This window comes from Neodiprion virginianus, chromosome 6 (assembly GCF_021901495.1).
Source record: "Neodiprion virginianus isolate iyNeoVirg1 chromosome 6, iyNeoVirg1.1, whole genome shotgun sequence".
Classification (NCBI taxonomy): Eukaryota; Metazoa; Arthropoda; class Insecta; order Hymenoptera; family Diprionidae; genus Neodiprion; species Neodiprion virginianus.
This window is the reverse complement of record NC_060882.1, coordinates 16655218-16683185: the sequence shown is the minus strand read 5'-3', so window position 1 is coordinate 16683185 and position 27968 is coordinate 16655218. Positions and strand designations below refer to the sequence as shown.

Genomic DNA, 27968 nt, shown 5'->3' with positions numbered 1-27968 from the left:
ATGTTAATGATCTATGGTGACAAGATCGGAATTAGATAAGCTCTCTAAATACCCTTTTCTAGTCTATTAATTTGTATCATGCATATGTAAATGTATATTTCTTCAGTTTGTACAATCACCGCAGTAGGATTACCCTTGCCACGTTTTATGGTGCGCTTGTGTAATTTGTATATTATTAACCTTACGTTTTACTCTATTTGCGACAAGTTGCGAGTGTCTCTAATTTCTTTGCAATTATTTATGTACATGTATGTGTATATATGTATATATATACTTATGAATGTGTATATACATATATGCACATATTTAAAACTAGATTTTTACAATAAACACAGAGGTTTTAGTATATTCACATACGGATTTCTGTGTATGGGTATACTTGAACTAAAATATCCTTATCTCTAATACGGAGTTGTTCGTAATTCGCATTTGTTCTTGTAACCTAATGTCCTACATACGATGGCAAAAATCGAGATCCAACTTAACTGAGTCTCAAAGTCCTGTTGACATAAAAGCAGCTATTTGATAGAAATTATAGTTTATAGTTTACACAGCCCATTGCATGATATTTCATTATAAATACATATGTTTCAATGTATTTAGGAATAATTTATCAAATATACAGAGGTCATGTGCTAATAATAAATGAATTGATTCGACCACAGTTTGATGCATTCATTAGAGCTTTAACAATAAATTTAAGCTTTATTACTTCTTTTATTTTACTATGGATAATCAAAAACATTTCCGACTATTCGTGCTGTGGGAGCATGGGGATTAAACCAAATGTAGCAAAGGATTAGAAACAGTGTATGTAGGGTACGGGTATTTTAGTAACAATGCAAACACGTGCCGCTAGCTTAGTTTTGACATATCTAGAATACCACGCCTTGCGAATCAGCTTTCCAGACAGAGATGAATGATGAATTTTAAGGATTGCATTATCGTTGTTGAATACTCTATGCCTCATGGGAAACGAAAATCTGTAACGATAAAATTGATGCACCGGATCATCGTCGACTTTAACTTTTGAAATGTCCTACCATTTTCGAACAGCTCCTACCTCCACCTGCCACCTCCGACCATCAATGGCCACTTTCGACCACCCCCTATCACCTTCTGCCAGCGCCGACCACCTTTTACCATTTCCGAACACCTCCAACCATTCTATTTACCTATATTACTAGATTAGCTATGATACGAAAAGCGAAGAATTATTCATTTCGAAATGGGATTCTATTCGACGCGCGCTCGATGTATTCCATAACATTAGTATTCGCAATTACTCCAACAACTTTTCATTTGCTCTCTCGATCTTGAATTTTCATAGGCATAGAATCGAAACGCTGTTTTAGCTGGTCGCAAGTGAAGTATCTGCGTTGTGTGGAGGAGCAGAATTGTTTTTCGAAAAGTATTCGGATGGAAAAAAATTCAGAGTAACTGCAATACATCACGGATGTGCTAGTTTTGAACGAGACGAAATGGATGCTTCGTATATGAGACAGTATTTAAAGCAGCGTAGTGATTTGAAGACTTAAAAAAGTGATAGGGAGAGAAAGAACGAAGCTTCTCAACACTTCGAGTGTATTTTAACACACATTTGAAAGACAAGAGCAAAATTTTTCATCATCCAACTGTCGCAGAACGGCAGCGTTATCAGCTGACCCGTTAACCGAAGGATATATCTTCAGTCAACGGCTGACCATCGAAGGGCCTGGGCGCTTGAGACTGGAGATAAAGTGCGTATTTCTTGTATGAAATGTGAAAACTAAAATCATTATACAACATACATCATACATCATAGATCGTACATCATACATCATACATCATACATCATACATCATACATCATACATCATACATCATACATCATACATCATACATCATACATCATCATACCTAGTATTACAGTTCGAAACCAAAGTTTGAATTTTCGGATGTTCGGAAAGTGACGTCACCAATCTAAAATCGGCTAGCCGAGTTCCTCAGTCGGGTAACAACCGCGCAGTAGAGCGGACGGTTGAGAGTCGCGCTCCGCAAATTTCGAGTACCGGGCTCTCAACCTCCCGGATCCAGCGCTTCGGGTCCGCTACGTATTTCGAGTACCGGGTTCTCAACCTCCCGGATCCCGCGCTTCGGGTCCGCTACGCGTTGAAACTCGACTTCCAGGATAAGCGCTCCGTGGTTCCTCGTTCATGTTTACAATAAATTATTTCAATTCGTTTTTCGCGCAACCCCAAATTCGGTAGCTGTCGGTCCGCTAGTAAAATTTCTCGAATTCCAGGATAAGCGCTCCGTGGTTCCTGGTTCATGTTTACAATAAATTATTTCAATTCGTTTTTCGCGCAACCCCAAATTCGGTAGCTGTCGGTCCGCTAATAAAATTTCTCGACTTCCAGGATAAGCGCTCCGTGGTTCCTGGTTCATGTTTACAATAAATTATTTCAATTCGTTTTTCGCGCAACCCCAAATTCGGTAGCTGTCGGTCCGCTAATAAAATTTCTCGACTTCCAGGATAAGCGCTCCGTGGTTCCTGGTTCATGTTTACAATAAATTATTTCAATTCGTTTTTCGCGCAACCCCAAATTCGGTAGCTGTCGGTCCGCTAATAAAATTTCTCGACTTCCAGGATAAGCGCTCCGTGGTTCCTGGTTCATGTTTACAATAAATTATTTCAATTCGTTTTTCGCGCAACCCCAAATTCGGTAGCTGTCGGTCCGCTAATAAAATTTCTCGACTTCCAGGATAAGCGCTCCGTGGTTCCTGGTTCATGTTTACAATAAATTATTTCAATTCGTTTTTCGCGCAACCCCAAATTCGGTAGCTGTCGGTCCGCTAATAAAATTTCTCGACTTCCAGGATAAGCGCTCCGTGGTTCCTGGTTCATGTTTACAATAAATTATTTCAATTCGTTTTTCGCGCAACCCCAAATTCGGTAGCTGTCGGTCCGCTAACGAAATTTCTCGACTTCCAGGATAAGCGCTCCGTGGTTCCTGGTTCATGTTTAAAATAAATTATTTCAATTCGTTTTTCGCGCAACCCCAAATTCGGTAGCTGTCGGTCCGCTAATAAAATTTCTCGACTTCCAGGATAAGCGCTCCGTGGTTCCTGGTTCATGTTTACAATAAATTATTTCAATTCGTTTTTCGCGCAACCCCAAATTCGGTAGCTGTCGGTCCGCTAATAAAATTTCTCGACTTCCAGGATAAGCGCTCCGTGGTTCCTGGTTCATGTTTACAATAAATTATTTCAATTCGTTTTTCGCGCAACCCCAAATTCGGTAGCTGTCGGTCCGCTAATAAAATTTCTCGACTTCCAGGATAAGCGCTCCGTGGTTCCTGGTTCATGTTTACAATAAATTATTTCAATTCGTTTTTCGCGCAACCCCAAATTCGGTAGCTGTCGGTCCGCTAATAAAATTTCTCGACTTCCAGGATAAGCGCTCCGTGGTTCCTGGTTCATGTTTACAATAAATTATTTCAATTCGTTTTTCGCGCAACCCCAAATTCGGTAGCTGTCGGTCCGCTAATAAAATTTCTCGACTTCCAGGATAAGCGCTCCGTGGTTCCTGGTTCATGTTTACAATAAATTATTTCAATTCGTTTTTCGCGCAACCCCAAATTCGGTAGCTGTCGGTGCGCTAATAAAATTTCTATAACTTTACAATCTTCTCATAATCTTTTTGGTAAGATATGTCGATAAAAAAATTATATCAAACCTTACACATTATTTTTGATTTGTTCTCACGCTGAAAATATTCATTAGTATTCGAGGTATAACCTGAGGTGGTTGACGGCGGTCGGAGGTGGACGAGGAGGAGGACGAGGAGGACGAGGATTTGTACTGGGTGAGTAAAACACTTTTATAATATTTGATGGCAATTGTAATTATATTTCATCTGAAACATTACAAACTTGTCGCGTTTACAATAAATTATTTCAATTCATTTTTCGTGCAAGCACATATTCAGTAGCTATGAATAATCTTATACAATTTATTATATTATTAATTAATTGATTAATTACATTAATCCTTACACAATATTTTTGATGTGTTCTTATACTAAAAATATTCATTACTATTCCAGGTATTACCCGAGGTGGTCGGAGGTGGACGAGGAGGAGGACGAGCTGGACGAGGAGGAGGACGAGGTGGACGAGGAGGAGGCGGGGTGGGTCGTGGGAGAGGACCTCTCCTCTCCTCAGAGGAGGGGAAGGGGAGGGGCAGGGAAGGGGGAAAGGTGGGTGGGGAGGGGGAAGGAAGGGAAGGGAAGGGAAGGGAAGGGGCGGGGAGGGGAGGGTGGAGGGGAGGGGGTGGGGCGGGGCGCGGGGCGGGAGGGAGGGAGGGAGGGCGGGCGGGCGGGAGGGCGGGAGGGTGGGAGGGAGGGAGGGCACGAGAGGGGGGGGTGTACTGCTTTATTAACTCTAACGGGCTCGCATCGACATCCGTCCTCCACTCTCTCCCTCCCTCCCGCCCGCCCTCCCTCCCTCCCACCCACCCACCCTCCCTCCCTCCCTCCCTCCCTCCCTCCCTCCCCCCACCCCGCCACCCTTCCTCCCTCCCCTTCCCTTCCCGTCCCTTCCCTTCCCTTCCCGTCCCTTCCCCCACCCCGCCCACCTCTCCCCCTTCCCTACCCCTCCCCCTCCCCTCCTCTAAGGAGAGGAGAGGACCTCTCCCACGACCCACCCCGCCTCCTCCTCGTCCACCTCGTCCTCCTCCTCGTCCAGCTCGTCCTCCTCCTCGTCCACCTCCGACCACCGCGGGTAATACCTGGAATAGTAATGAATATTTTTAGTATAAGAACACATCAAAAATATTGTGTAAGGATTAATGTAATTAATCAATTAATTAATAATATGATAAATTGTACAAGATTATTCATAGCTAGTGAATATGTGCTTGCACGAAAAATGAATTGAAATAATTTATTGTAAACGTGACAAGTTTGTAATATTTCAGATGAAATATAATTACAATTGCCATTAAATATTATAAGAATAATAATTAATTAATTAATAATATAATAAATTGTATAAGATTATTCATAGCTACTGAATATGTGCTTGCACGAAAAATGAATTGAAATAATTTATTGTAAACGTGACAAGTTTGTAATGTTTCAGATGAAATATAATTACAATTGCCATCAAATATTATAAAAGTGTTTTACTCACCCAGTACAAATCCTCGTCCTCCTCGTCCTCCTCCTCGTCCACCTCCGACCGCCGTCAACCACCTCAGGTTATACCTCGAATACTGATGAATATTTTCAGCGTGAGAACAAATCAAAAATAATGTGTAAGGTTTGATATAATTTTTTTATCGACATATCTTACCAAAAAGATTATGGGAAGATTGTAAAGTTATAGAAATTTTATTAGCGCACCGACAGCTACCGAATTTGGGCTCGCGCGAAAAACGAATTAAAATAATTTATTGTAAAGATGAACCAGGAACCACGGAGCGCTTATCCTGGAAGTCGAGAAATTTTAATAGCGGACCGACAGCTACCGAATTTGGGGTTGCGCGAAAAACGAATTGAAATAATTTATTGTAAACATGAACCAGGAACCACGGAGCGCTTATCCTGGAAGTCGAGAAATTTTATTAGCGGACCGACAGCTACCGAATTTGGGGTTGCGCGAAAAACGAATTGAAATAATTTATTGTAAACATGAACCAGGAACCACGGAGCGCTTATCCTGGAAGTCGAGAAATTTTATTAGCGGACCGACAGCTACCGAATTTGGGGTTGCGCGAAAAACGAATTGAAATAATTTATTTTAAACATGAACCAGGAACCACGGAGCGCTTATCCTGGAAGTCGAGAAATTTCGTTAGCGGACCGACAGCTACCGAATTTGGGGTTGCGCGAAAAACGAATTGAAATAATTTATTGTAAACATGAACCAGGAACCACGGAGCGCTTATCCTGGAAGTCGAGAAATTTTATTAGCGGACCGACAGCTACCGAATTTGGGGTTGCGCGAAAAACGAATTGAAATAATTTATTGTAAACATGAACCAGGAACCACGGAGCGCTTATCCTGGAAGTCGAGAAATTTTATTAGCGGACCGACAGCTACCGAATTTGGGGTTGCGCGAAAAACGAATTGAAATAATTTATTGTAAACATGAACCAGGAACCACGGAGCGCTTATCCTGGAAGTCGAGAAATTTTATTAGCGGACCGACAGCTACCGAATTTGGGGTTGCGCGAAAAACGAATTGAAATAATTTATTGTAAACATGAACCAGGAACCACGGAGCGCTTATCCTGGAAGTCGAGAAATTTTATTAGCGGACCGACAGCTACCGAATTTGGGGTTGCGCGAAAAACGAATTGAAATAATTTATTGTAAACATGAACCAGGAACCACGGAGCGCTTATCCTGGAAGTCGAGAAATTTTATTAGCGGACCGACAGCTACCGAATTTGGGGTTGCGCGAAAAACGAATTGAAATAATTTATTGTAAACATGAACCAGGAACCACGGAGCGCTTATCCTGGAAGTCGAGAAATTTTATTAGCGGACCGACAGCTGCCGAATTTGGGGTTGCGCGAAAAACGAATTGAAATAATTTATTGTAAACATGAACCAGGAACCACGGAGCGCTTATCCTGGAAGTCGAGAAATTTTATTAGCGGACCGACAGCTACCGAATTTGGGGTTGCGCGAAAAACGAATTGAAATAATTTATTTTAAACATGAACCAGGAACCACGGAGCGCTTATCCTGGAAGTCGAGAAATTTCGTTAGCGGACCGACAGCTACCGAATTTGGGGTTGCGCGAAAAACGAATTGAAATAATTTATTGTAAACATGAACCAGGAACCACGGAGCGCTTATCCTGGAAGTCGAGAAATTTTATTAGCGGACCGACAGCTACCGAATTTGGGGTTGCGCGAAAAACGAATTGAAATAATTTATTGTAAACATGAACCAGGAACCACGGAGCGCTTATCCTGGAAGTCGAGAAATTTTATTAGCGGACCGACAGCTACCGAATTTGGGGTTGCGCGAAAAACGAATTGAAATAATTTATTGTAAACATGAACCAGGAACCACGGAGCGCTTATCCTGGAAGTCGAGAAATTTTATTAGCGGACCGACAGCTACCGAATTTGGGGTTGCGCGAAAAACGAATTGAAATAATTTATTGTAAACATGAACCAGGAACCACGGAGCGCTTATCCTGGAAGTCGAGAAATTTTATTAGCGGACCGACAGCTACCGAATTTGGGGTTGCGCGAAAAACGAATTGAAATAATTTATTGTAAACATGAACCAGGAACCACGGAGCGCTTATCCTGGAAGTCGAGAAATTTTATTAGCGGACCGACAGCTACCGAATTTGGGGTTGCGCGAAAAACGAATTGAAATAATTTATTGTAAACATGAACCAGGAACCACGGAGCGCTTATCCTGGAAGTCGAGAAATTTTACTAGCGGACCGACAGCTACCGAATTTGGGGTTGCGCGAAAAACGAATTGAAATAATTTATTGTAAACATGAACGAGGAACCACGGAGCGCTTATCCTGGAAGTCGAGTTTCAACGCGTAGCGGACCCGAAGCGCGGGATCCGGGAGGTTGAGAACCCGGTACTCGAAATACGTAGCGGACCCGAAGCGCTGGATCCGGGAGGTTGAGAGCCCGGTACTCGAAATTTGCGGAGCGCGACTCTCAACCGTCCGCTCTACTGCGCGGTTGTTACCCGACTGAGGAACTCGGCTAGCCGATTTTAGATTGGTGACGTCACTTTCCGAACATCCGAAAATTCAAACTTTGGTTTCGAACTGTAATACTAGGTATGATGATGTATGATGTATGATGTATGATGTATGATGTATGATGTATGATGTATGATGTATGATGTATGATGTATGATGTATGATGTACGATCTATGATGTATGATGTATGTTGTATAATGATTTTAGTTTTCACATTTCATACAAGAAATACGCACTTTATCTCCAGTCTCAAGCGCCCAGGCCCTTCGATGGTCAGCCGTTGACTGAAGATATATCCTTCGGTTAACGGGTCAGCTGATAACGCTGCCGTTCTGCGACAGTTGGATGATGAAAAATTTTGCTCTTGTCTTTCAAATGTGTGTTAAAATACACTCGAAGTGTTGAGAAGCTTCGTTCTTTCTCTCCCTATCACTTTTTTAAGTCTTCAAATCACTACGCTGCTTTAAATACTGTCTCATATACGAAGCATCCATTTCGTCTCGTTCAAAACTAGCACATCCGTGATGTATTGCAGTTACTCTGAATTTTTTTCCATCCGAATACTTTTCGAAAAACAATTCTGCTCCTCCACACAACGCAGATACTTCACTTGCGACCAGCTAAAACAGCGTTTCGATTCTATGCCTATGAAAATTCAAGATCGAGAGAGCAAATGAAAAGTTGTTGGAGTAATTGCGAATACTAATGTTATGGAATACATCGAGCGCGCGTCGAATAGAATCCCATTTCGAAATGAATAATTCTTCGCTTTTCGTATCATAGCTAATCTAGTAATATAGGTAAATAGAATGGTTGGAGGTGTTCGGAAATGGTAAAAGGTGGTCGGCGCTGGCAGAAGGTGATAGGGGGTGGTCGAAAGTGGCCATTGATGGTCGGAGGTGGCAGGTGGAGGTAGGAGCTGTTCGAAAATGGTAGGACATTTCAAAAGTTAAAGTCGACGATGATCCGGTGCATCAATTTTATCGTTACAGATTTTCGTTTCCCATGAGGCATAGAGTATTCAACAACGATAATGCAATCCTTAAAATTCATCATTCATCTCTGTCTGGAAAGCTGATTCGCAAGGCGTGGTATTCTAGATATGTCAAAACTAAGCTAGCGGCACGTGTTTGCATTGTTACTAAAATACCCGTACCCTACATACACTGTTTCTAATCCTTTGCTACATTTGGTTTAATCCCCATGCTCCCACAGCACGAATAGTCGGAAATGTTTTTGATTATCCATAGTAAAATAAAAGAAGTAATAAAGCTTAAATTTATTGTTAAAGCTCTAATGAATGCATCAAACTGTGGTCGAATCAATTCATTTATTATTAGCACATGACCTCTGTATATTTGATAAATTATTCCTAAATACATTGAAACATATGTATTTATAATGAAATATCATGCAATGGGCTGTGTAAACTATAAACTATAATTTCTATCAAATAGCTGCTTTTATGTCAACAGGACTTTGAGACTCAGTTAAGTTGGATCTCGATTTTTGCCATCGTATGTAGGACATTAGGTTACAAGAACAAATGCGAATTACGAACAACTCCGTATTAGAGATAAGGATATTTTAGTTCAAGTATACCCATACACAGAAATCCGTATGTGAATATACTAAAACCTCTGTGTTTATTGTAAAAATCTAGTTTTAAATATGTGCATATATGTATATACACATTCATAAGTATATATATACATATATACACATACATGTACATAAATAATTGCAAAGAAATTAGAGACACTCGCAACTTGTCGCAAATAGAGTAAAACGTAAGGTTAATAATATACAAATTACACAAGCGCACCATAAAACATGGCAAGGGTAATCCTACTGCGGTGATTGTACAAACTGAAGAAATATACATTTACATATGCATGATACAAATTAATAGACTAGAAAAGGGTATTTAGAGAGCTTATCTAATTCCGATCTTGTCACCATAGATCATTAACATAATCAATACACGGTTAAAGCTGTATTAGCTACATTCACTATTAGAGATAATATTTTTTATCCATTTTTATAGTTATTTAATTTCTTGTACAACAATTTTTCAAATTTCACCGCAAAATGCCCAACGAGTTCTCGTAGTGCAAATACGAGTCCAATTACCTTACAGATGGCATTACATTGATTTTTGCCTTCTCGCGTCGAGTTATAAATACAGAGAAATCTCAATGTGAGCTCATTTCTATAAGATTTATTGCAGTGCTATATTCGTAGATGTACATGTTATTCTATATTATATACTGTCCTAAATTTTAAACACACAGCACAACAATGGCTGAAAGCACAATGGCAAGAAGAGAGGAGCAATCTGCATCTTAATAAATCTTTTCTTCTGCATACGTAGCGGAGCGATGTCATGTCGGAGGATATGTACTAGTGGATCACTAAGTGGGGCACAGATCTGAAATATAATTATGTTAAAAATCTTCAACATCTCTTACAGAAGGTAGGTACGTTGCCAGACCTTATATACCAACAATGAATATTCATAGAGGCTATATTCATAAATACTTACAAAAGTAAGCTAATATGTTACCCGCAATTGCTTATTAGTGATAACTTGATATGATTACAATTTGGTTTATTACGGTTTACTTATTCCCAGACAATCCTGAAGTTGTATTCCAAGTTTTTCTAAAAATTCATCGCCCGAATAACATTACGAACTTCAACCTCATGATAATAACTGAACCGTGAAATATACAAGTGTTTATCTCGCACGGATTCAAGACAAGGTGAAAGAAATCAACCCACCTTTTAATATGTAGTCCGTTAATAATGTGGGCACCGTTGGACTATCCTCATCAATAGCCTTCAATACTGAAAACAAAAACATATTATTAATTTCGAATGAAGTTATTAAATAATTGTTGGTACTGTTACCAAGAACTTGTAAAACTCACTCTTAATGAGGACTTGTAAAGCTTGATTATCAGGTGGGCCACTGTCCATGTGATAAGGTATCACTGTTGTCAAATACTATAAATTTTCAATATATTTTTGTCTGGTTAGAAACGTATCTCATAGGTCTAACAAGATTGACAAAGTACTAATCAGACTTTGCTCGTAAATCTAAGATGCCTACCTTGGAATCTTGTATGGATCTATGCTGCGGCAAAGGGCTGTTACTATTTTGTATTTGTTTTTTCTACTTTGTCACCCCCCCCCCCCCCCCGCACCCTGCCTCTATTACTACTACCACTCCTATTTCTACACCTACTCCTGATCCTACTCCTACTTCTACTCCTGATACTACTTCTTCCCCTGATACTACTCCTACTCCCGATCCTGATCCTACCTCATTAAATATTATAATGATGTTAAACTCACCGAGCACAAATCCTCGTCTTCCTCGTCCTCCTCCTCGTCCAGCTCGACCGCCTCCATCCACCGCTAATCACCGCCAACGACTACTGCTAACCACCTCGGGTTATACCTGGAATAGTGATAAATATTTTTGGTATAAGAACACATGAAAAATATTGTGTTCGGATTAATATAATGAGTTAATTAATTCATATGTAATAAATTTTGTGAGCGCATTTGAAACTACTGAATATGTGCTTGCGCGAAAAATGAATTGAAATAATTTATTGCAAACATGACAAGTTTGAAAAATTTTAAATACAATGTAAATGCAATTACCAATAAATATTATAAAAATGTTTCACTCACCGAGCACAAATCCTAGTCCTCCACGTCCACCTTGTTCTCCTCGTCTTCTTCGTCCTCTTCCTCGTCCACCTCCGACCGCCTCCAACCACCGTCAACCACCTCTATCGACCACCGATAACCACCTCGGGTTATACCTTGAATATTATGAAATATTTTCAGTATAAGAACACATCAAAAATATTGTGAAGCATTAACATAATTAATTAATTAAGTAATAATATAATAAATTTTATTAGCGCATTTATAGCTACTCAATTTGTGCTTGCGCGAAAAATGAACTGAAATAATTAATTGTAAACGTGACGAGTTTTAAAAAGTTAGATGAATATAATTACAATGGCCATTAAATATTATAATAATGTCATTCTTACCGTGCACAAATCCTCGTCCTCCTAGTCCACCTTGTTCTCCTAGTCTTTCTGGTCCTCCTTCTCGTTCACCTCGATCACCCACAACCACGCCCAACCACCTCGGGTTATACCTCGGAAACTAAGAAATATTTTCATTATTAGAACACCTCAAAAATTTTGCGTTAGGAATAATATCATTTTTCCATTGACAGATTTGACCGAAAAGATTGTGAGAAAATTCTAAAAAATTATAGAAATTTGATTAGCGCATTGCTAGCTGCTGAATTACGGCTTGCGCGAAAATTCAATTGAAATAATTCATTGTATACATGACAAGTTTAAAAAATTTTAGATACAATATAATTTTAATTGCCAGTAAATATCATAAAAATGTTATACTCACCGTGCAGAAATAGCAACATTGCTGTTTGTTATTGGTTTACGTGAAAATAGTTAATTAAAATTATTTATTTTATACTTTCATCGTATACAAGTGGTTGAAAACTGAACGCAATCAATAATCATATAGCTAAATATTTAAGTAACACTGAAAAAAGGTCGATAATAAAATCAGATAATGGAGAAAAAATATTTTCCACGTCGCGCGTCGGTTCAAAGTGGAAACCGGGTTCTTCAAATGCTGCCATATGAAAGATCGGAAAAAGTGCAGATATTTTTTTTTCAAATCAATCAAATACGATAATTTTTAAGCGAAACGTTAATTGTCGGCTTTTTTTTAAATGGGAGATAACTCACGAAGCATCTCAAAATTTCAAGTGTATTTTAACTCACATTTGGATAGTACAAGAAAAATTTACTCATCATCAATTGTCGCAAAATGGCGAAGATATTAGCTGGCCATTGGCGCCTCACCGCTGGAATCTCGAATTAGCAAGAAAGATGGAGTGCGTAATTTCTGTCTGAAGTGTAAAAACTAAAAGTACTTTGAATTGACATATATTTCTATCATCGATGAACTAAAAAACTCAGAAAAATACGTTAAATCACATTCATTTTCGTTCAGAATTTTCTTGGTAAAAATCGTTACCTTGTACGTTTGAGCTCGACAATTAATATGATCTCACGGTTTTTTTGGTTATTTTGGTACATTGACAATAGAATAGTACGCGAATTGAAAATAACTATAGTTTTAAAACACCCGCTCGCTAAAGCTCGCTCGGGGTCGAATGCCTAGTGTAACAGGTTTTTGTCCTCGTGCGCTCGCTTACTCGTTGTCAGTATTTTGCCAGATGACATAGTTCTAGGGGAGACTGGAGCACGATGACTTCCCAAAAAATTCACTCGTAAGATTTTTTCTATGTAATGCTACAAACCACGTTTACACATGCATGTAAGTATAACGTATTGTGATTTTACGACAATAAATTTCGTCAAAAAATACCACAGAACAATCAGCTAGGTGCTGATAGATTTGAAACACTGTGCACAGCAATTTTATCTCTAATTGAACGACGTTATTGACATGTATTCCTATGTATACAATGCCAACCACTCACCAATTGCAACTTGTTGATCCTGGTCGTTCGATTTTTTTTCCGATTCAAAATGTTAGCTGAAGCATGCATATTGGTTTGATAGTACAAATCATGACTTTTTTAATAATCAAATTTGTAAACATGAAAACGAGTTCGGAAGGTCAAAAGTCATCAGGTCACGGACCTGGACAGCCAGAACTACGGAGCGCTTTTCCTGGAAGTCGAGTTTCACCAGGTAGCGGACCTGGAGCGCAGGAACCACGGAGCTCTCGTCATGGAAGTCGAGTTACTGGAGGTGGTGGACCTTGAGCGCAGAAACTATGGAGCGCTTGTCCCTGCAGTCGAGTTGCACCAGGTAGCGGACCTGGAGGGCAGGAATCACGGAACGCTTGTCCCTGAAGTCGAGTTGCACCAGGTAGCGGACCTGGAGGGCAGGAATCACGGAACGCTTGTCCCTGAAGTCGACTTGCACCAGGTAGCTGACCTGCATGCGCAGGAACCACGGAGTGCTTGTCCTCGAACTCGAATTTCACCAGGTACCGGACCTGGAGCGCAGGAACCACGGAGCGCTTGTCATGGAAGTCGAGTTACTGTAGGTAGTAGACCTTGAGCACAGAAACTATGGAGCTCTTGTCCCTGAAGTCGAGTTGCACCAGGTACCGGACCTGGAGTATAGACACTACGGAGCGCTTGTCCTGGAAGTCGAATTGCACTAGGACGCAAACCCGGAGCGCAGGACTAGGAGGTAGAGAACCCGGTACTCGAAATCTGCGGAGCGCGATTTTCATACGTCCGCTCTATTGCGCGGTTGTTTCCAGACTGAGGAACTCGGCTAGCTGATTTGCGATAACTATAGATCGATGACGTCAAGAAAAAAAAAATTTCGAGTGACGTCACTTTCTGAACCTCCGAACATTCGCCATCCAAACTTTGGTTTCAAACTTTAATACTATGTATGATGTATGATGTACGATGTATGATAATGTATGATGTATGATGTATGATGATATGATATGATGTATAATGATTTTAGTTTTCACATTTCGTACAAGAAATACACACTTCATCTCTCCTGCCGATTCCAGACACAAGCGGCCAGGCCCTTCGATGGTCAGCCATTGACTGAAGATATATCCTTCGGTTTACGGGTCAGCTGATAACGCTGCCGTTCTGCGACAGTTGGATGATGAAAAATTTTGCTCGTATCTTTCAAATGTGTGTTAGAATACACTCGAAGTGTTAAGAAGCTTCGTTCTATCTCTCCTTATCAAAAAAAAAAGTCGCACACAATCACCTTTTTAGGCCTTTAAATCAGGACACTGCATTAAATACTGTCTCATGTACGGAGCATCCGTTTCATCTCGATCAAAATTTGTGTATCCGTGATGAATTACAGTTACTTTGAATTTTTTGCCATACAAACACTTATCAAAAAACAATTCTGCTTCGCTATCCAACGTAGATACTTCACTTGCGACTAGCTAAAACAGCGGTTTGATTTATGCCTACGAAACTTCAAGATCGAGAGAGCAAATGAAAAGTTGTCGGAATAATTATGAATATTAATGTTATAAAATACATGGACGAGCAGGGGGTAGGAAGTGTTTGGAGGTGGTCGGAAGTGATCGGCGGTGGTCGATGGGGACGATGACGATGACGATCACGCGGCGAGGAGGAGAGGAGGAGGAAGAGGACGGGGTCAAAGTTGACGAGGACGACGAAGATGGTCGGTGGTGGGACGAGGTAGTTGACGGAGTTTGGCCGTCCTCGGGGGTTCTGGTAGTTGGCGGTGGACGCGGCGGTCGTCGGAGGCGGTTGGCGGCGGACGCAGTTACGCTTCTTCTCAGGGGGATGATCGAGCTGATCGACATTCCTAAGTCGCAGTCGACAAGTAGTCTTACGTACTCACATTTTACCCACTCAATCTTAAGCTTTCATATCGACACTACTTTAGCTGCTACGATTGTCGGTGCGAGCTCGTTAGGTAGAGTCGATAGAGCAGAACCCTCCTACGCTCCCACGTCCACCTGGGCCCAGTTGCCTGACGAAAACTGTTCACAAAAATTTACCCAGGGGTATCCGTCTTTATATTCTACAGTCAACGCACAGGCTAAGTACTGGCTTGGATTTATCATTGCCAAGAGTGTGTTACTTGGAAGGCGATTGCAGCCAGCAGCATGTCGAAATCGGTAACTTTCTGATGTTCTGCAATAAGTTCTCAACTCTACTGTTGGAACATCTCAGGGAGCGCAAGCGCACGACGATTTTTGGTTGTCACACCAAAGCCCATTAGGGTAACTATCTTTATATTCTTCAGTCAACGGTTAAAAGTACAAATTTTGCAATTCAAAAACAACGCTTAGACCTCAATATCTTTATTTCAAACCGCCTTTGAATGGCCGAAAGTCTAATAGATCCGTTAGTTCTGATTGACGATAGACACTCTAATTAAAATAAGCCATCGTAGAGTCAAGTCGAATGAATCTACTAGAGTTTTAACGATTTGAAAGTGATTCGAGATGATACAATGATGCCTAAATTTTTATATAAAATCCTGTATTTTGTACCTACATATTTATTTTTTAAGAGGTTTTCGTAGCTTTATACGGATATAAACGTTTGATAAATACTCAATGTACGACTATCTTGTAATAAACTTTATAAAAAGTGTTAATCTTTCGCGAACCAATCCCCTTAACACTATGAATTTTCTTACGTTTAATTGCAAGTAAACAGGGACGGTGAAATGTCATTTGAATAACCGTAATCATGTTCTTTCTGTAAGTGCTCCTCTTTGCACCGGTATACTATACTTTTTTTATTAAAGAATTAACAGTCAAACTTTAGCGATATAGTCTTTTGTTGAAGTATTTTTTTTTCGTAACGTAATTTGTTAACACTTCATAAAAGTTCATATAAGTTCAGTATTACTTACAGAACTTGAAGGCGAAATCGCATAAACCAACAAAGTAAGTCAATCTTATCAATTTAGTGAAACGAACATTACTTTCAACGTTGATTTTAAAGACGTCACAAAGTTGAGTACCTTTCTTTTGAATTACTGAAAACAAAATAAAGGATCTGTAGAAATTGCAGAGAATGATCGTGATACGTGGAGAAATAGTCACTGAGAATTTGTTTCAAAAATAGCTTCCTGAGCTTTCTATGCCTTTATACAGTTTGAGCTTCAATTCTGATCTTAATTTTCCTGTTTTGAAATTGTACAAAGTAGATTTTTGACTCTTCTGTTTTTTATAGTGCGGTCATTTTACTTTTTGACTCCCACCTGAATTTTCGCTGTCGGAATGTCGAATATCTGGCCGGATGTTTTATACCTGGCAATGAACTAGCAACAGATATTCCGTATCCGGGTATTCAGTGAATTAGTTATTACCAACTATGACTCGAAAGTGAAGCAATTGTGGACTGCGCATGCTCGAACCTATTATCTTTACACCACTGAGACGAAATTCTCTACTTTCGTGTTCGGCCCACTTTTCATGCTAGTGTGATAAGAAATTCACTGGTTTGTCGATGTTTGAAATGTTGATGATTCAGACCAATGTTTCTTTTATAATTAAGTGCAAATAAATGGAATCAAGGGTAGAATTGATATTCGATTCACGAGTTAAGATACCAAGAAATTAAGTTCATTTCTCCGGCAATAGTTTGTATTTGAAATATTGCGGGCAAAAAATTGTCACTCCCTACGGTGCTGCACTCTGCACCGCACGCTAATAAAAAAATGTTCATTTCCAGCTGCGACGCTTGTAAATGGCTGCCCGCTGCCTGTAGGTAGAGTTCAAGCATGTGAAATGTCAAACTGTTAGATTTTTACCAGAATATTATTTTCAAGATATATTTTACTTGGTCCGAAACTGTTCACCATGAATGCATAGTAAGTCTCATAATTCCTACGTAATCTGTTCGGCTTTATTGATCGCGTATAATGTTAGTGCCGTAATATTATAAATTCAGTTTACCGTTTGCATAGGGCTGCCCGGAACCCATACACTAGTTTTTATTCTTATCACTTGACTTTTGATAAGAAACCTAACCGCATGTATTAAGAAGCAGTAGTTTACCAGCAATAGTGTTAAGTCAAAATGTATCAATCAGACCATAATCGTACTGTTTCTCTCTTGAAATGTACATTTTTTCACTTAATATCAGTATAATTTGGAAACATATTATCAACAGTATGCTTTCAAGAAATATGTTGTTTTTTTTTTGTATTCAAGCGATAGGGGCACATCCGGCATGTCAGGCAGTGCCTTTGATCGCTGGGTGCAAAAAGCTGACTTACCAGACGATTCGGCAATAACTAAAATGCAACATCAATACTGGGTGACAAAACAAGCTTTATCGCAGAAACTTGGTAAAAAAGAGGATGAATGCATTGTTGCTTCGGATGCGGAACTTGATTCTAAGCTGGAATTATTTCGTAGTATCCAAGAATCTTGTTTGCATCTGCAAAGAATAATCGACAAATACCAAGAACGTTTATGCAGTAAGTGCTTTACGTCCTGATATCCTTGTACTATTGGCTCAATCAAAAATCAAACTTTCTTATAGATCTAGCGCAAGAAGAAAATGCCATGGGTCGATTTCTGAAGGAAGCTGGTAAACAGGATAAAACTAGAGCTGGCAAGATGATGTCAGCTGTTGGGAAATCTCTATCCTACTCAGGGCAACAAAGACTTGCTCTCAGAGCACCGTTAGTCAGATTGTATCAGGAGGTTGAGACTTTTCGGCAAAGGGCAATTGAGGACACTTTGCAAAATGTTCAATCTATGGAAAAAGCTAGAACTGAATATCGGGCTGCCCTTTCTTGGATGAAGAATGTATCTCAAGAATTGGACCCAGATACTTTTAAGCAACTGGAACGGTTCAGAAAGGTTCAAACTAGAGTTCGAAGGTAGGCATGCGTAGTTTCAATGTAGAAACACTATAAAATGAACTGCAACGTTTTAATTTTAATCAAATCAGTTTGTCATTTGTACTCCTATAATCAGGAATTTGAGAACCCCAATTTTCTTTATTTCTGAAATTTCTAAAAAATAGAATAATAGAATATAACATACATGTTTCCCATTCTCTTCGAAACGTGATATACTAGAATAATTGGCTAGGATTTTAAAAAACCCTTTTATATGTTACAAGTGTGGCAAAACTGATTTTAAGTGTTTGTAAAATCGAATACACTTTGTAAAATATAATCGCAAGTGTTTCAATTTATGTAAGATTCGTAAAGAATTATTTTTTCAAAGAACAATTTTGTTGTTCTATTGCTATGATGTTATCTTGTTTTCAACAGAGGTAAATCAGCGTTTGATCACTTGGCTCTGGACTGCCTGCAGAAAGTGGATTTATTGGCAGCGGCGAGATGCAATATGTTTAGTCACGCACTTGTTCTGTATCAAAGTACCTTGTTAAATTTTACCAAAAAATCTGCTCAAGCATATGCAACAATTGCAAACAGCTTCAAGGGCTACCAACAGTACGATTTTATGGTTGTAAAGGAACTTGCGGAGACTTCTATCAAACTGGCACAAAAAACAGGCGGCAACGAGGATCTGGATGACAAAGATAAGTGAGTGAACTAGCAATTTAGGTAATCTAAATGCTTCTACCAAAAACTGTTGGTTTTATATTGATATTATAGATTATTGTTCTTCGAGTCTGACTATCATGACAATGTGGAGGAAGCTCAAGAAGTGAAAGCAACTGATGAGAAGAAAACGGAAGCAGGTAACATCGAGAAAGATAATGATGAAAAATTATTGGATATTGGAGATGATTCGCATATTCCAGACAATACGGAATTGAGTCTTTCACAATTGAATTTGAATACTGACGATGAGAACAGAGATAAAGGTCTTCAGAGCTTTTTAAACAGCACCGAAGACAAGGAGCTTGCTGATTTCTTTAATAACATAGATCCACAGACCAAGAAATTGAACGAAGAGAAATCTGCAAAAAAGATAGACCAAGTAAAATTGGATGAAAGTCTGACACAGCTGGATTTGGCAATGGATTCATTTACTGGCACTGGTGTTGGTTTTGATTTTACCAACTCTCCACTCTTTAATCCTCAACAACAACAACCGCAAGCACCTCTTGACTTGTTAACTTCAGAAAGTGTAGCCTTATTTGAAGAAATTTTAAATACCACACCTACTACGAGTGCCAATGATTGGGAAATGATGTCTGGTGATACTTTCTTACCACCCGGTATATTGAAACAGAGTTTAGGAGCTGCCACACTTGGTACAAATCAGAAAGATCCTGTTAGCGCAAGCAACGACAATAAGGCGAGCACATAAACGAAATAAATTTTAATCTTAGTAAAATAATACTTGCTTCTATAGCAAGCATTGAATTTTCGAGACTTGCTATTGCTATTCACTAAGTAATAATTGCCAAACATTTTCATTTCAGCAGAACAAAAGTAAATCAAATAAAACAGGAAACTCTTGGCTGGACTTATTTGCTGAGTTAGATCCACTTGCCAACAATCCGATGGATAGTCTAATCAGCGATAGAAATGCCCCTGCTTAGTCCAACGTTTTTATATATATATATAAAATATTTGAACTAGTAATTCGTCATTATTTATATGATGTGGCCATGTTTAATTTTATACGGCGTTACAGGTCTGCCGTTGTTGAATACATTATATGGCCATTATTCCTAGTCATTTAGCATCCTTTAAATTTAAATTATACTTTTAGTTTTAGAAAATGTAACTTTTAATTATTATTGAGAGTGCAAAATATTGAAAGAAATCTCTATAACGTAAGTAAAAATAACCGAATTAAAAGTTACCTATATGTCTATTTGTACTTAATTGAAGTATCTATCGTTACTAACGAACATTCCGACATGGAGATGAGCATAGCAGTTTATAAAAAAAATTAGTGAAATATGTTCACGAATCTCGTACAATGTTTAAACACAGAGGAATTTATACCAAAGAGTTTCTACCGAAAATAATCGTATTATACATATTTAGATGTATTAGACTACATTCAAAATTCTATGGATTTGATCGTAATTTTTAATAATAATATATTATTACATTTTTACAGGAATTTATTATTTAAAAATGGCTCCTAGAAATACGAGACCACTCTTTGTTGTGTGGGTTTAAATTAATTTAATTTAATTACAAATTTTTCGATATTTTCTGTACTGTACTGATCACCTGTCAAATCCATTATGAAAAGGGACGTGTTGACCACAATAAAAGTATTACAAATGACGTTACGCTATTTCACGATGCATCAGTTACCCATAACGATCCTTCACATTTTGACGTAAGGTAGTAACTGATATTTCACATTTGTCATTCCATAAAATGTATTACCATGATCAGTTTGTAATATTGTGTGATATCAATGGGATTCGTTTCAATGTTACTATCGTAAAAACTCCCGGGACGACAAATCTTATAAAGACAAACAAATCTGCAGTAATTTGATTCAATTGATTAAAAGCTTTTTATCAATTGTACGAAAAAGAAATACGAAGGGAGACGTTACTCACAGGCATAGCTTAAAGCGAGATTTCTTTAAAATCTTGAGCACCTAATCTACTAACAGGGAGCACATAAAAGTACATAAAGGATCACAGTATGGGCTGGGTTTGGATTTGAGCTTACAGTGACTGATTGTTATTTGTGAATTTTACGGTTGCCGAAGGAGGTTTAAGGAGTTAAAACCGTTTTAGTTGGTAACGTAACTGAATCAGTCGGTCGATTTTGTACTCAAGCATCGGTAAACTGAGACATGGCAGCCTTTACTCTGAAACGAAAAATAAATATAATTTTCAGTAAAAAGTTGACTTAGAAGTTTGTTCTGATATTTGAAGAAATTAAGGAACTGTGTCTCGTATTGTTCGAGTTGGATAATTTCATAATAAAAAATCTTAAACATTTGTTTTTTTTATTTATGATTCTGCATGATATAAAATCATAGACTAAAAACAATTAGTACTCAAATTTTTTTTCGAACTATTCGAAAAAGTCAAACCCATTGAAAGTGTTAGCCTTTGTTGACAAAGTAAATTATGTAAGTGAATGGAGGATTGCAATCTTTCATTATCTTCAATTGATCATAACTAATTTCTCGTCGTTGTAAAAATAAAGGTCGTAAAGGCCGAAAATTTTAGTGATTACATTTATGTACATGTACATACTTTTCGAATAGCTGTGAATCCTTGGTGTGTCGTAATTGTTGTAAAATACGGTAAAGGCCTAGTTCGCGTAATCGTGCCTGACGTTGCGCAGCCCCGTCCTCTTCCCTCCAGACCAAATTACATACACAGAAAATAGCTGCCACTTGTAGCTTCACATTACTGTGCATCTGAAGACATTAAGATCGTTAATACTGATATATTTCTATTTGTTTTATGTCAATAGTTAGAAATATGATGTGATATGAATTGGTTTTGTTAGAAAAGAAACGGAGTAAATAATGTATGCACAAACCATGTAATCCATGAGTTTCTTCAAGACGTCTTCGTTTGCCATGATATGATCGCGTGCGCGATCCCCATCGGCGACATTTGCTAGAATACACAGAGCTTGCTCTTTGACATCAGCTGGGTGTTCAGGATCTTCCAATACCAGAATGACAGCTTGCATCACGTGGGCAGCATGCTCTGCCATAATACGATCAATGTGTGCCTTTGTTGACAGAAGATTTCGTAACAAGCCAAGTGTTTTCATTAGAACAGCCAATTCCGGATCAGCAAGTAGACGAAATATTTGATCGGTACCGAGACAAGAGAGGATTTGCGATTTGACACGCTGTTCAGCCTGGAAAGCCACATTCATCAGCGCCCAAATACCGTTTAGGCGTAGCGCAGGGTCTGGTCGCCTGGTCAATGAACATAACAACTCCACTCCACCTGATTCGAGAATAGGCTCCTTACTTGGGCTAAATTCCAATAGCAGGTTGCACAGGGTGCTAGAGGCCACAGTTAGCAAGTCCTCTTCGCCTTCTAATCCCCTACCTAATGGTGTAATATAGGTAATACAACCAAGAGCGATGGGAACCAAAACAATACTGATTGGAATAAAGTGCAGTACATCGGTTCCCTGTTGAGATGATGGCGCGACTCATGCCCTGCATCTCCAACTTCTAAATGACTCTTTCACAAATCTTCAAGAAACATATGTGTATTGGAGTATTTTTCAATATTCAGGGCTGGCAGCAGAAAACTCTCAAAATAGTGAAGCAAGAGGTGCAATTTTGCAAAAATGAGTCAAGATTTATAGCAAAATAATGGAGATTGGAAAAAGTTGGTAATTAGTTATGTTTTTGGTGTGCGTTTGATTACCGTTTTTACTTTTAATTAGTTTATTTACACCTTATGTTGTAAAACGCTGTCGTGAGTGCAGTTTTCAAAACAAACAATTTCTATTTGTTTTTTTGATGGCCTTCTCAAAGTATTAAAAATTGGCTCTGTTGAAAATTGATTAAGCTCGTAGGCCGACAAATATAGGACAAAGTCAGGAAATTTACAATGATATTTGTTAATTGCAGGTACTTGACGCCGTTTGTGCAATTGTAAAGCTCAATTACGATAAAATGACAGAAACTCGATGACAAATAGCGCGCTATGATTAATCCAACTGTCAAAATTCAAATGCGACCTGCACCGCGCATAAATTGAATACACACTTAGCAAAATTGCCACTAAAAGAGAAATGTGACTCCTACCAGCGCTAATTAGATATTTTAATGGTGGTAAAACTAAATTGAGTAATCATGTTGAGTTATAGAAAAATTCTTAAGACCAATTTAAATGTATTACCGACTGTGGAGTTTCAAGGGCCAACGCGAACCGGAATGTAGCTATACGATGTGTCGTATCGTTTGCGTAACATACTGGCACTCTTTCCATATATCATAGGCTTATTGCGCTTAGCATTCGTACCCTCTAGTCCTCTGTCTGCTCCATGTAATAGTTGCATAAGTGGTCGCCATACTGCGTGATCTTGAAATGTGGTGCGCAGTTGTTGCACACTTCTCGATAGCGAGTGCAAGCATCGAACTGCGGCAAGTCGTACTCGTGGTCCACCGGGATCTTGCAAACCGCCCACCACCTGCTCCATCAAGTTCTCTGTTTCAATGATTCTCTTACGAATATCTTCATCATTCGCACCCAAAGATGCAAATGCTCTGAATGCCGCTTGGCGCATATCCTGTGAAAGCGTTGCATCTAGCACCTACAAGAAATAATGTAATGTAATTTTCACCTTTGCATGTTCAAAACTTAGTTAAGCTGGTCACAAGTCTATTGAATAGATACGTGTAAGGATCACTGTAAAGATATTCAGTTCAGTGTCTAAAATGCTCCAATTACGTTCTGAGGTTTTTTTTTTTTTTTGACGAACAAGATGCCTTAAATGACATAAAAAGTTTTTTTGCTTCGACTACGCTGCAACTATAAAAAGTAAGAATTCTTACAGGATGTGCGAGTAAAAATATTAGAAAAAGTTTGTATTATAATAATCTTACTGCACATACACTAAGCCTTCAAAACCAGAATAATTTGTAAGCATTATTACCGATGGATGTGGCTTCAGCAATTCTGCAAGGTTGGATATAAGGTGATTGCTAATAGATGCTAGTCGTTGTAGGTCTGTGTCGACTTCGGTCAGGTACGCGAGTGTTTCTGCTGCAGCCACTCTTTCTCTAGGAGGTCTTTCTCGATGACAAAGCCTTACCAAACAAGGTAGTGCCCTATATACAACTCGTGGATCTGTCGAAGTCAAAGCGCCAGCTCTATGCATATATGCAACGCACCGAGCCGCCTCGAGTTGGACTAGTGCGCTTCTTTCGCGACCCATCAGCTGGCCCAATGCAACCGGCACGGCTCTGTTCAGAATATAAGATAAATATAACAAAGAACACAGTGTGTAATTGCAGGCATAGAAGAATGCCAGATATCGAAAAATCCAATATATTTAACCAGGAATGCATTATTACTAGTTTTACAAATTCAGATCACGGTTTTTAGAGCAAATAGTACTTCAAATATTTTATACTACTTAATCATTTTACTACTGAAATTTGGGTACTATTTATTCTATTACTGTTAAGAAACTGGAAAAAATGAAAATATAAAAACAGTTCAAATATTTATGAGTTGTATGAAAATCTATGATGAAATTACGAGAGTATTGTGACTGACTAAAATTGTCTGCAAATTACTCAATCTGATTAATTCAGGGTATAACTGACCTGCCTTGAGAGCTGTTGGTTGTAGCTGCAGCAACTAGTGCAGATACCGTGTGATTCTGATAGCACATATTTGCAAGGCAGGCGAGAGCTGGTAGTTGAACATCAGAAAGAGGAGAGTCTAGCTGTGTTGCAAGCGCACCAACAGCTCCACCTCGGGATAGTGCATTCTGCTCTTCAGCTGTCTGCTGTCGCGTTATACATAAATGAATCAAACATATCAATGAGTTCAGAAACATATTTATCATTTGGTACAGACTTGTGTTTGAAACAAGTATGTAGAGTTGTCATTGAAAATGTGTATGTATGGTTGATCGACTTTACTCACACTCATACTCGTTAGGCAAAGTCGCATGCACCTAATGAGTATAAGTGGGAGTAAAGTCGATCAACCACATATACACAATACTATCAATGTGCACAACAATAATACTAGACGAGAACGATTAACGTGACAACGGCGGGGATGCCTCGTGGTACAGTGGGTATAAGTCCATGGACAGGCTTCCGCTGGTCCCGGGTTCGATTCCCATGGTCATCCATTAATTTTTCTCATTGTAAATTTATTTCTTTCATATACGTTATCGAGAAAGCTCACTTCAAAAATTTTTGTATATTAATGTTGTTTACTTTCAGATGATAATAAGATGGGGAAAAAATATGTTGATTTAGATGAATTATTGGCTTGTATAACGTTGTAACTTACAAATTTTGAAACGTAATTGTTACTCTAATCCATACATATAAAGTGAGCGTAAGTTATATGCATTTTTCACAATCATTAATGAAAAATATCTCAAAATCGTGTTTTGCTCTACAGTAGAGCTTTCACAGTTTAATACTTTTCTTTGAATCACATTGCAACTTCTGTCGATTGTATTATCGCAGTGGTCGACTAATTATAAGATGAATTAGTGACAGAACACAGTGAAAAGGGAAAAAAACGTATGACGATATGGAATATGACAAATTCTGCAACATTATTTCGTACTTGGCTATAATCTGACAATATTACTCTTCTTAGCTTTTCCTGAAAATTTCAAAAAGTATGCCTTACAATGTTATTCAAGCTAATGGTTCAGATTTTGCTTTCCCATTTAGGTAAAGAAATATAATTATCGATGATTCAGAGTTTGGATAAACTATATCCGAAGAATATGGGTGACAAAGAAATGTTTAGCATAATCGGAACAATATTATTATGACTATATTCATGGCTTATCCAAACTCTGGATTTCATAAAAAGCCTTTAGAAACCCTTGCAATATTAGTAAAAATTTTGTGACATAGTTGATGAATACACACATGGTTTTATACTTTCAAGATTTGTATGAAGATCTATACAACCAATGTACAAAAACTCAGAGATACCAATTAAAAATACCAGGATTGAGTTGATAAGAAGTAAGCAAAAACAAAAATTCAGCTACATATTGTAGACAAAGCTTTAAAGAATGCTGCAAAGATTGCACTAATATAGAATTAAAAAATTTCACGGAAGGAGATTAGCATGTATTACAGGCACTTAAACCCAATCACATAAACCAAAGTTTTTCATTAATATGAGGTTGAAGGTTATTAATGCTACCATAACGAAAGGTGATCATCTTAATTTTGGGACTTCAGACCATTTTAGAAGATGCTAAATTGTAATGTATAATCATTTTAATACTATGTTATAGTTTACTGAATTTCAGTTAATCCTAAAGTTACGAAGTAATTACTGTTGCCAAAAATGTACTATAACAATACCATTACAAACTTCAACTTCCTCGATTAATAAGGGTTGATCACAGAAAGTTTCAGAGAAAGATATGATGCATCATTGCAACACGTAGTAATAAGTAGCACAAAAATGAAAAAAAATCAGCAATATAAACGTGAATGAGAATAATCCTTAGTACCTTGCACGCTGCTGTTAAAATGGTAGCAACACACACTTGATTGGTAACAGATTTAGAAGCTAGTGCCAATAAGCGTGGAACCAATCCAGGATCCTGATATATAGCATGAACAGGGGCTGCTGTGTGGTGAAAAACGGTCCTCAAACATCTGAGACATGCTTCGACCAATGGAGTTTGATTATCATCGTCAGGTTCGTTACAACGATTGGTGCTGGCCAGCAGCACTTGCAGCAACAGTGGAACTACATTCAGTTCTATGAGCGCTCTGACATGCTGATCAGTTCCTTTCGCTAGGGAACCCAAAGTAACAGCAGATTCAAGCCGCACACGATCTCCTACTCTTCCGGTCGAGTCACTTAGCAACTGCAGCAGTCTAGGTACCACGCCTTGCGCTATAACTGAACCCTTTTGTCGATTGCTTCCAATGACTGAATTTTTTAGGCAGCTGTTGAAAATTAAATGCAAATGTAGACAAATTGATGTAAATGACCTGCTTTGAGGATAAATCATGAAATAATTTTGTTTACTTCACAAGATTGAATGCTTATATATGACTTAAAACGCTGCTGTTGATCATTTCCAATGATCGATAAATTTATGGAATTGTGGAGTAAGAACAGTCCCGGAAAATGAAAATATTTTATAAAGCTGTGCATGGAAGAAATACTCTTAACAAAGAAGAAAATATTGCTCAGGGGTACTTGAAGTAAGGTATAATATATGAGAAGTTATGACAGGTAAGCGTCTAATGGAAATGAGACTAGATATTTTATGTCGATGAGACGTTTTGAGGTTAGACTAGTTGAAAAAATCGTTTATAGATACTCACATAATAGCCTCCAGGCATTTTTGGCCACTGGGAGAATATAACTCGTCGATGTAGCTTCTAGAACTTTCAACGTCCTAGAAATGCGATGACATATCATTGAATAATCGAAGTAAAACCGTTCATCGACATTCAAGATACAAGTAGTGAAAACGTCAAGTTGCAGGCCGGTTGTCACGTATCAGGCAATACTGTTGTATTGATATACTCACCATATACGGCTGCATCAACGAGACCATGGCTCTTTAAAATAGTAAATACACTATTACTCTTTAGATTAAGATATTTTCAGATCGCCATTTGACGCATGGAGTATTTAAATAATTTATTATTATTTTTACGTAGACGTAAACGCGCTTCTGCTACACAAGGTTACGAAACTTTTAGCCATGTCTGGCATTGAAGCGTGACGGTAATATGTGAACCAATCCGCATACGAACTAGGTTTGACTTAAAGCCTGGAGCACAAGAAACGACGTCTGCCGAACATGGAATTCTGTGAACCAGCCCCCTGACATACACTGCTAAAAGTGGTTCGCAAAATGTCCCTCGATTCTGCCGCCGATCTCCAGCACTAGTGACGCTAGTAGTTGTCTGACAAGCTTGCGCGCGGTCAGCGAGAGCAGCGAGCGTGTCAGAAGCACGGTCTTACATACAGGTCTGGTAACTCCGGCACTTTTGAGTGGTAGGGGGTGTCACCG

The 27968-nt window shown here is 38.6% G+C and overlaps 2 protein-coding genes and 2 long non-coding RNA genes across 6 annotated transcripts; 1 reads left to right on the top strand and 3 right to left on the bottom strand.

Annotated features, from left to right (window-relative positions):
- Window positions 1–9940: 9940 nt before the first annotated feature.
- On the bottom strand, window positions 9941–11494 carry LOC124307416 (uncharacterized). Its single transcript, XR_006908806.1, has 5 exons — window positions 11440–11494; window positions 11095–11200; window positions 10668–10743; window positions 10519–10584; window positions 9941–10165 (listed from the first exon to the last, which is right to left on the bottom strand). It is a non-coding gene; the product is annotated as an uncharacterized LOC124307416 (long non-coding RNA).
- Window positions 11495–11511: 17 nt separating this feature from the next.
- Window positions 11512–12285, bottom strand: LOC124307427 (uncharacterized). Its single transcript, XR_006908817.1, has 3 exons — window positions 12193–12285; window positions 11811–11928; window positions 11512–11573 (listed from the first exon to the last, which is right to left on the bottom strand). It is a non-coding gene; the product is annotated as an uncharacterized LOC124307427 (long non-coding RNA).
- Window positions 12286–17034: 4749 nt separating this feature from the next.
- Window positions 17035–20549, top strand: LOC124307343 (islet cell autoantigen 1-like protein). Of its 2 annotated transcripts, none has more exons than XM_046768914.1 (6): window positions 17035–17183; window positions 17527–17795; window positions 17861–18203; window positions 18603–18878; window positions 18951–19599; window positions 19730–20549. In XM_046768914.1, the coding sequence occupies exons 1-6, from the start codon at window positions 17173–17175 to the stop codon at window positions 19844–19846; spliced, it is 1665 nt and encodes a 554-aa protein (XP_046624870.1). In that variant the 5' UTR covers window positions 17035–17172; the 3' UTR covers window positions 19847–20549. The 2 variants fall into 2 exon arrangements, with proteins under 2 accessions (XP_046624870.1, XP_046624869.1); XM_046768913.1 differs by having other exon boundaries at window positions 19727–20549.
- Window positions 20340–27758, bottom strand: LOC124307339 (armadillo repeat-containing protein 8-like). Of its 2 annotated transcripts, none has more exons than XM_046768906.1 (9): window positions 27480–27758; window positions 27271–27344; window positions 26442–26886; window positions 24541–24722; window positions 23865–24174; window positions 23231–23522; window positions 21777–22303; window positions 21485–21651; window positions 20340–21090 (listed from the first exon to the last, which is right to left on the bottom strand). In XM_046768906.1, the coding sequence occupies exons 1-9, from the start codon at window positions 27504–27506 to the stop codon at window positions 21054–21056; spliced, it is 2061 nt and encodes a 686-aa protein (XP_046624862.1). In that variant the 5' UTR covers window positions 27507–27758; the 3' UTR covers window positions 20340–21053. The 2 variants fall into 2 exon arrangements, with proteins under 2 accessions (XP_046624862.1, XP_046624861.1); XM_046768905.1 differs by having other exon boundaries at window positions 24541–24725; window positions 27480–27757.
- Between the last annotated feature and the right edge of the window lie 210 nt (window positions 27759–27968).

Coding starts and splice junctions, on each gene's coding strand:
- LOC124307343 (XM_046768913.1), top strand. Junction 18,204..18,602: donor GTTCAAACTAGAGTTCGAAG/GTAGGCATGCGT, acceptor TGTTTTCAACAG/AGGTAAATCAGCGTTTGATC. Junction 18,879..18,950: donor GATCTGGATGACAAAGATAA/GTGAGTGAACTA, acceptor TTGATATTATAG/ATTATTGTTCTTCGAGTCTG.
- LOC124307339 (XM_046768905.1), bottom strand. CDS start 27,506: ATGGTCTCGTTGATGCAGCCGTATATG. Junction 24,175..24,540: donor ACCAACAGCTCTCAAGGCAG/GTCAGTTATACC, acceptor TATTCTGAACAG/AGCCGTGCCGGTTGCATTGG. Junction 21,652..21,776: donor AGAAACTCATGGATTACATG/GTTTGTGCATAC, acceptor TAATGTCTTCAG/ATGCACAGTAATGTGAAGCT.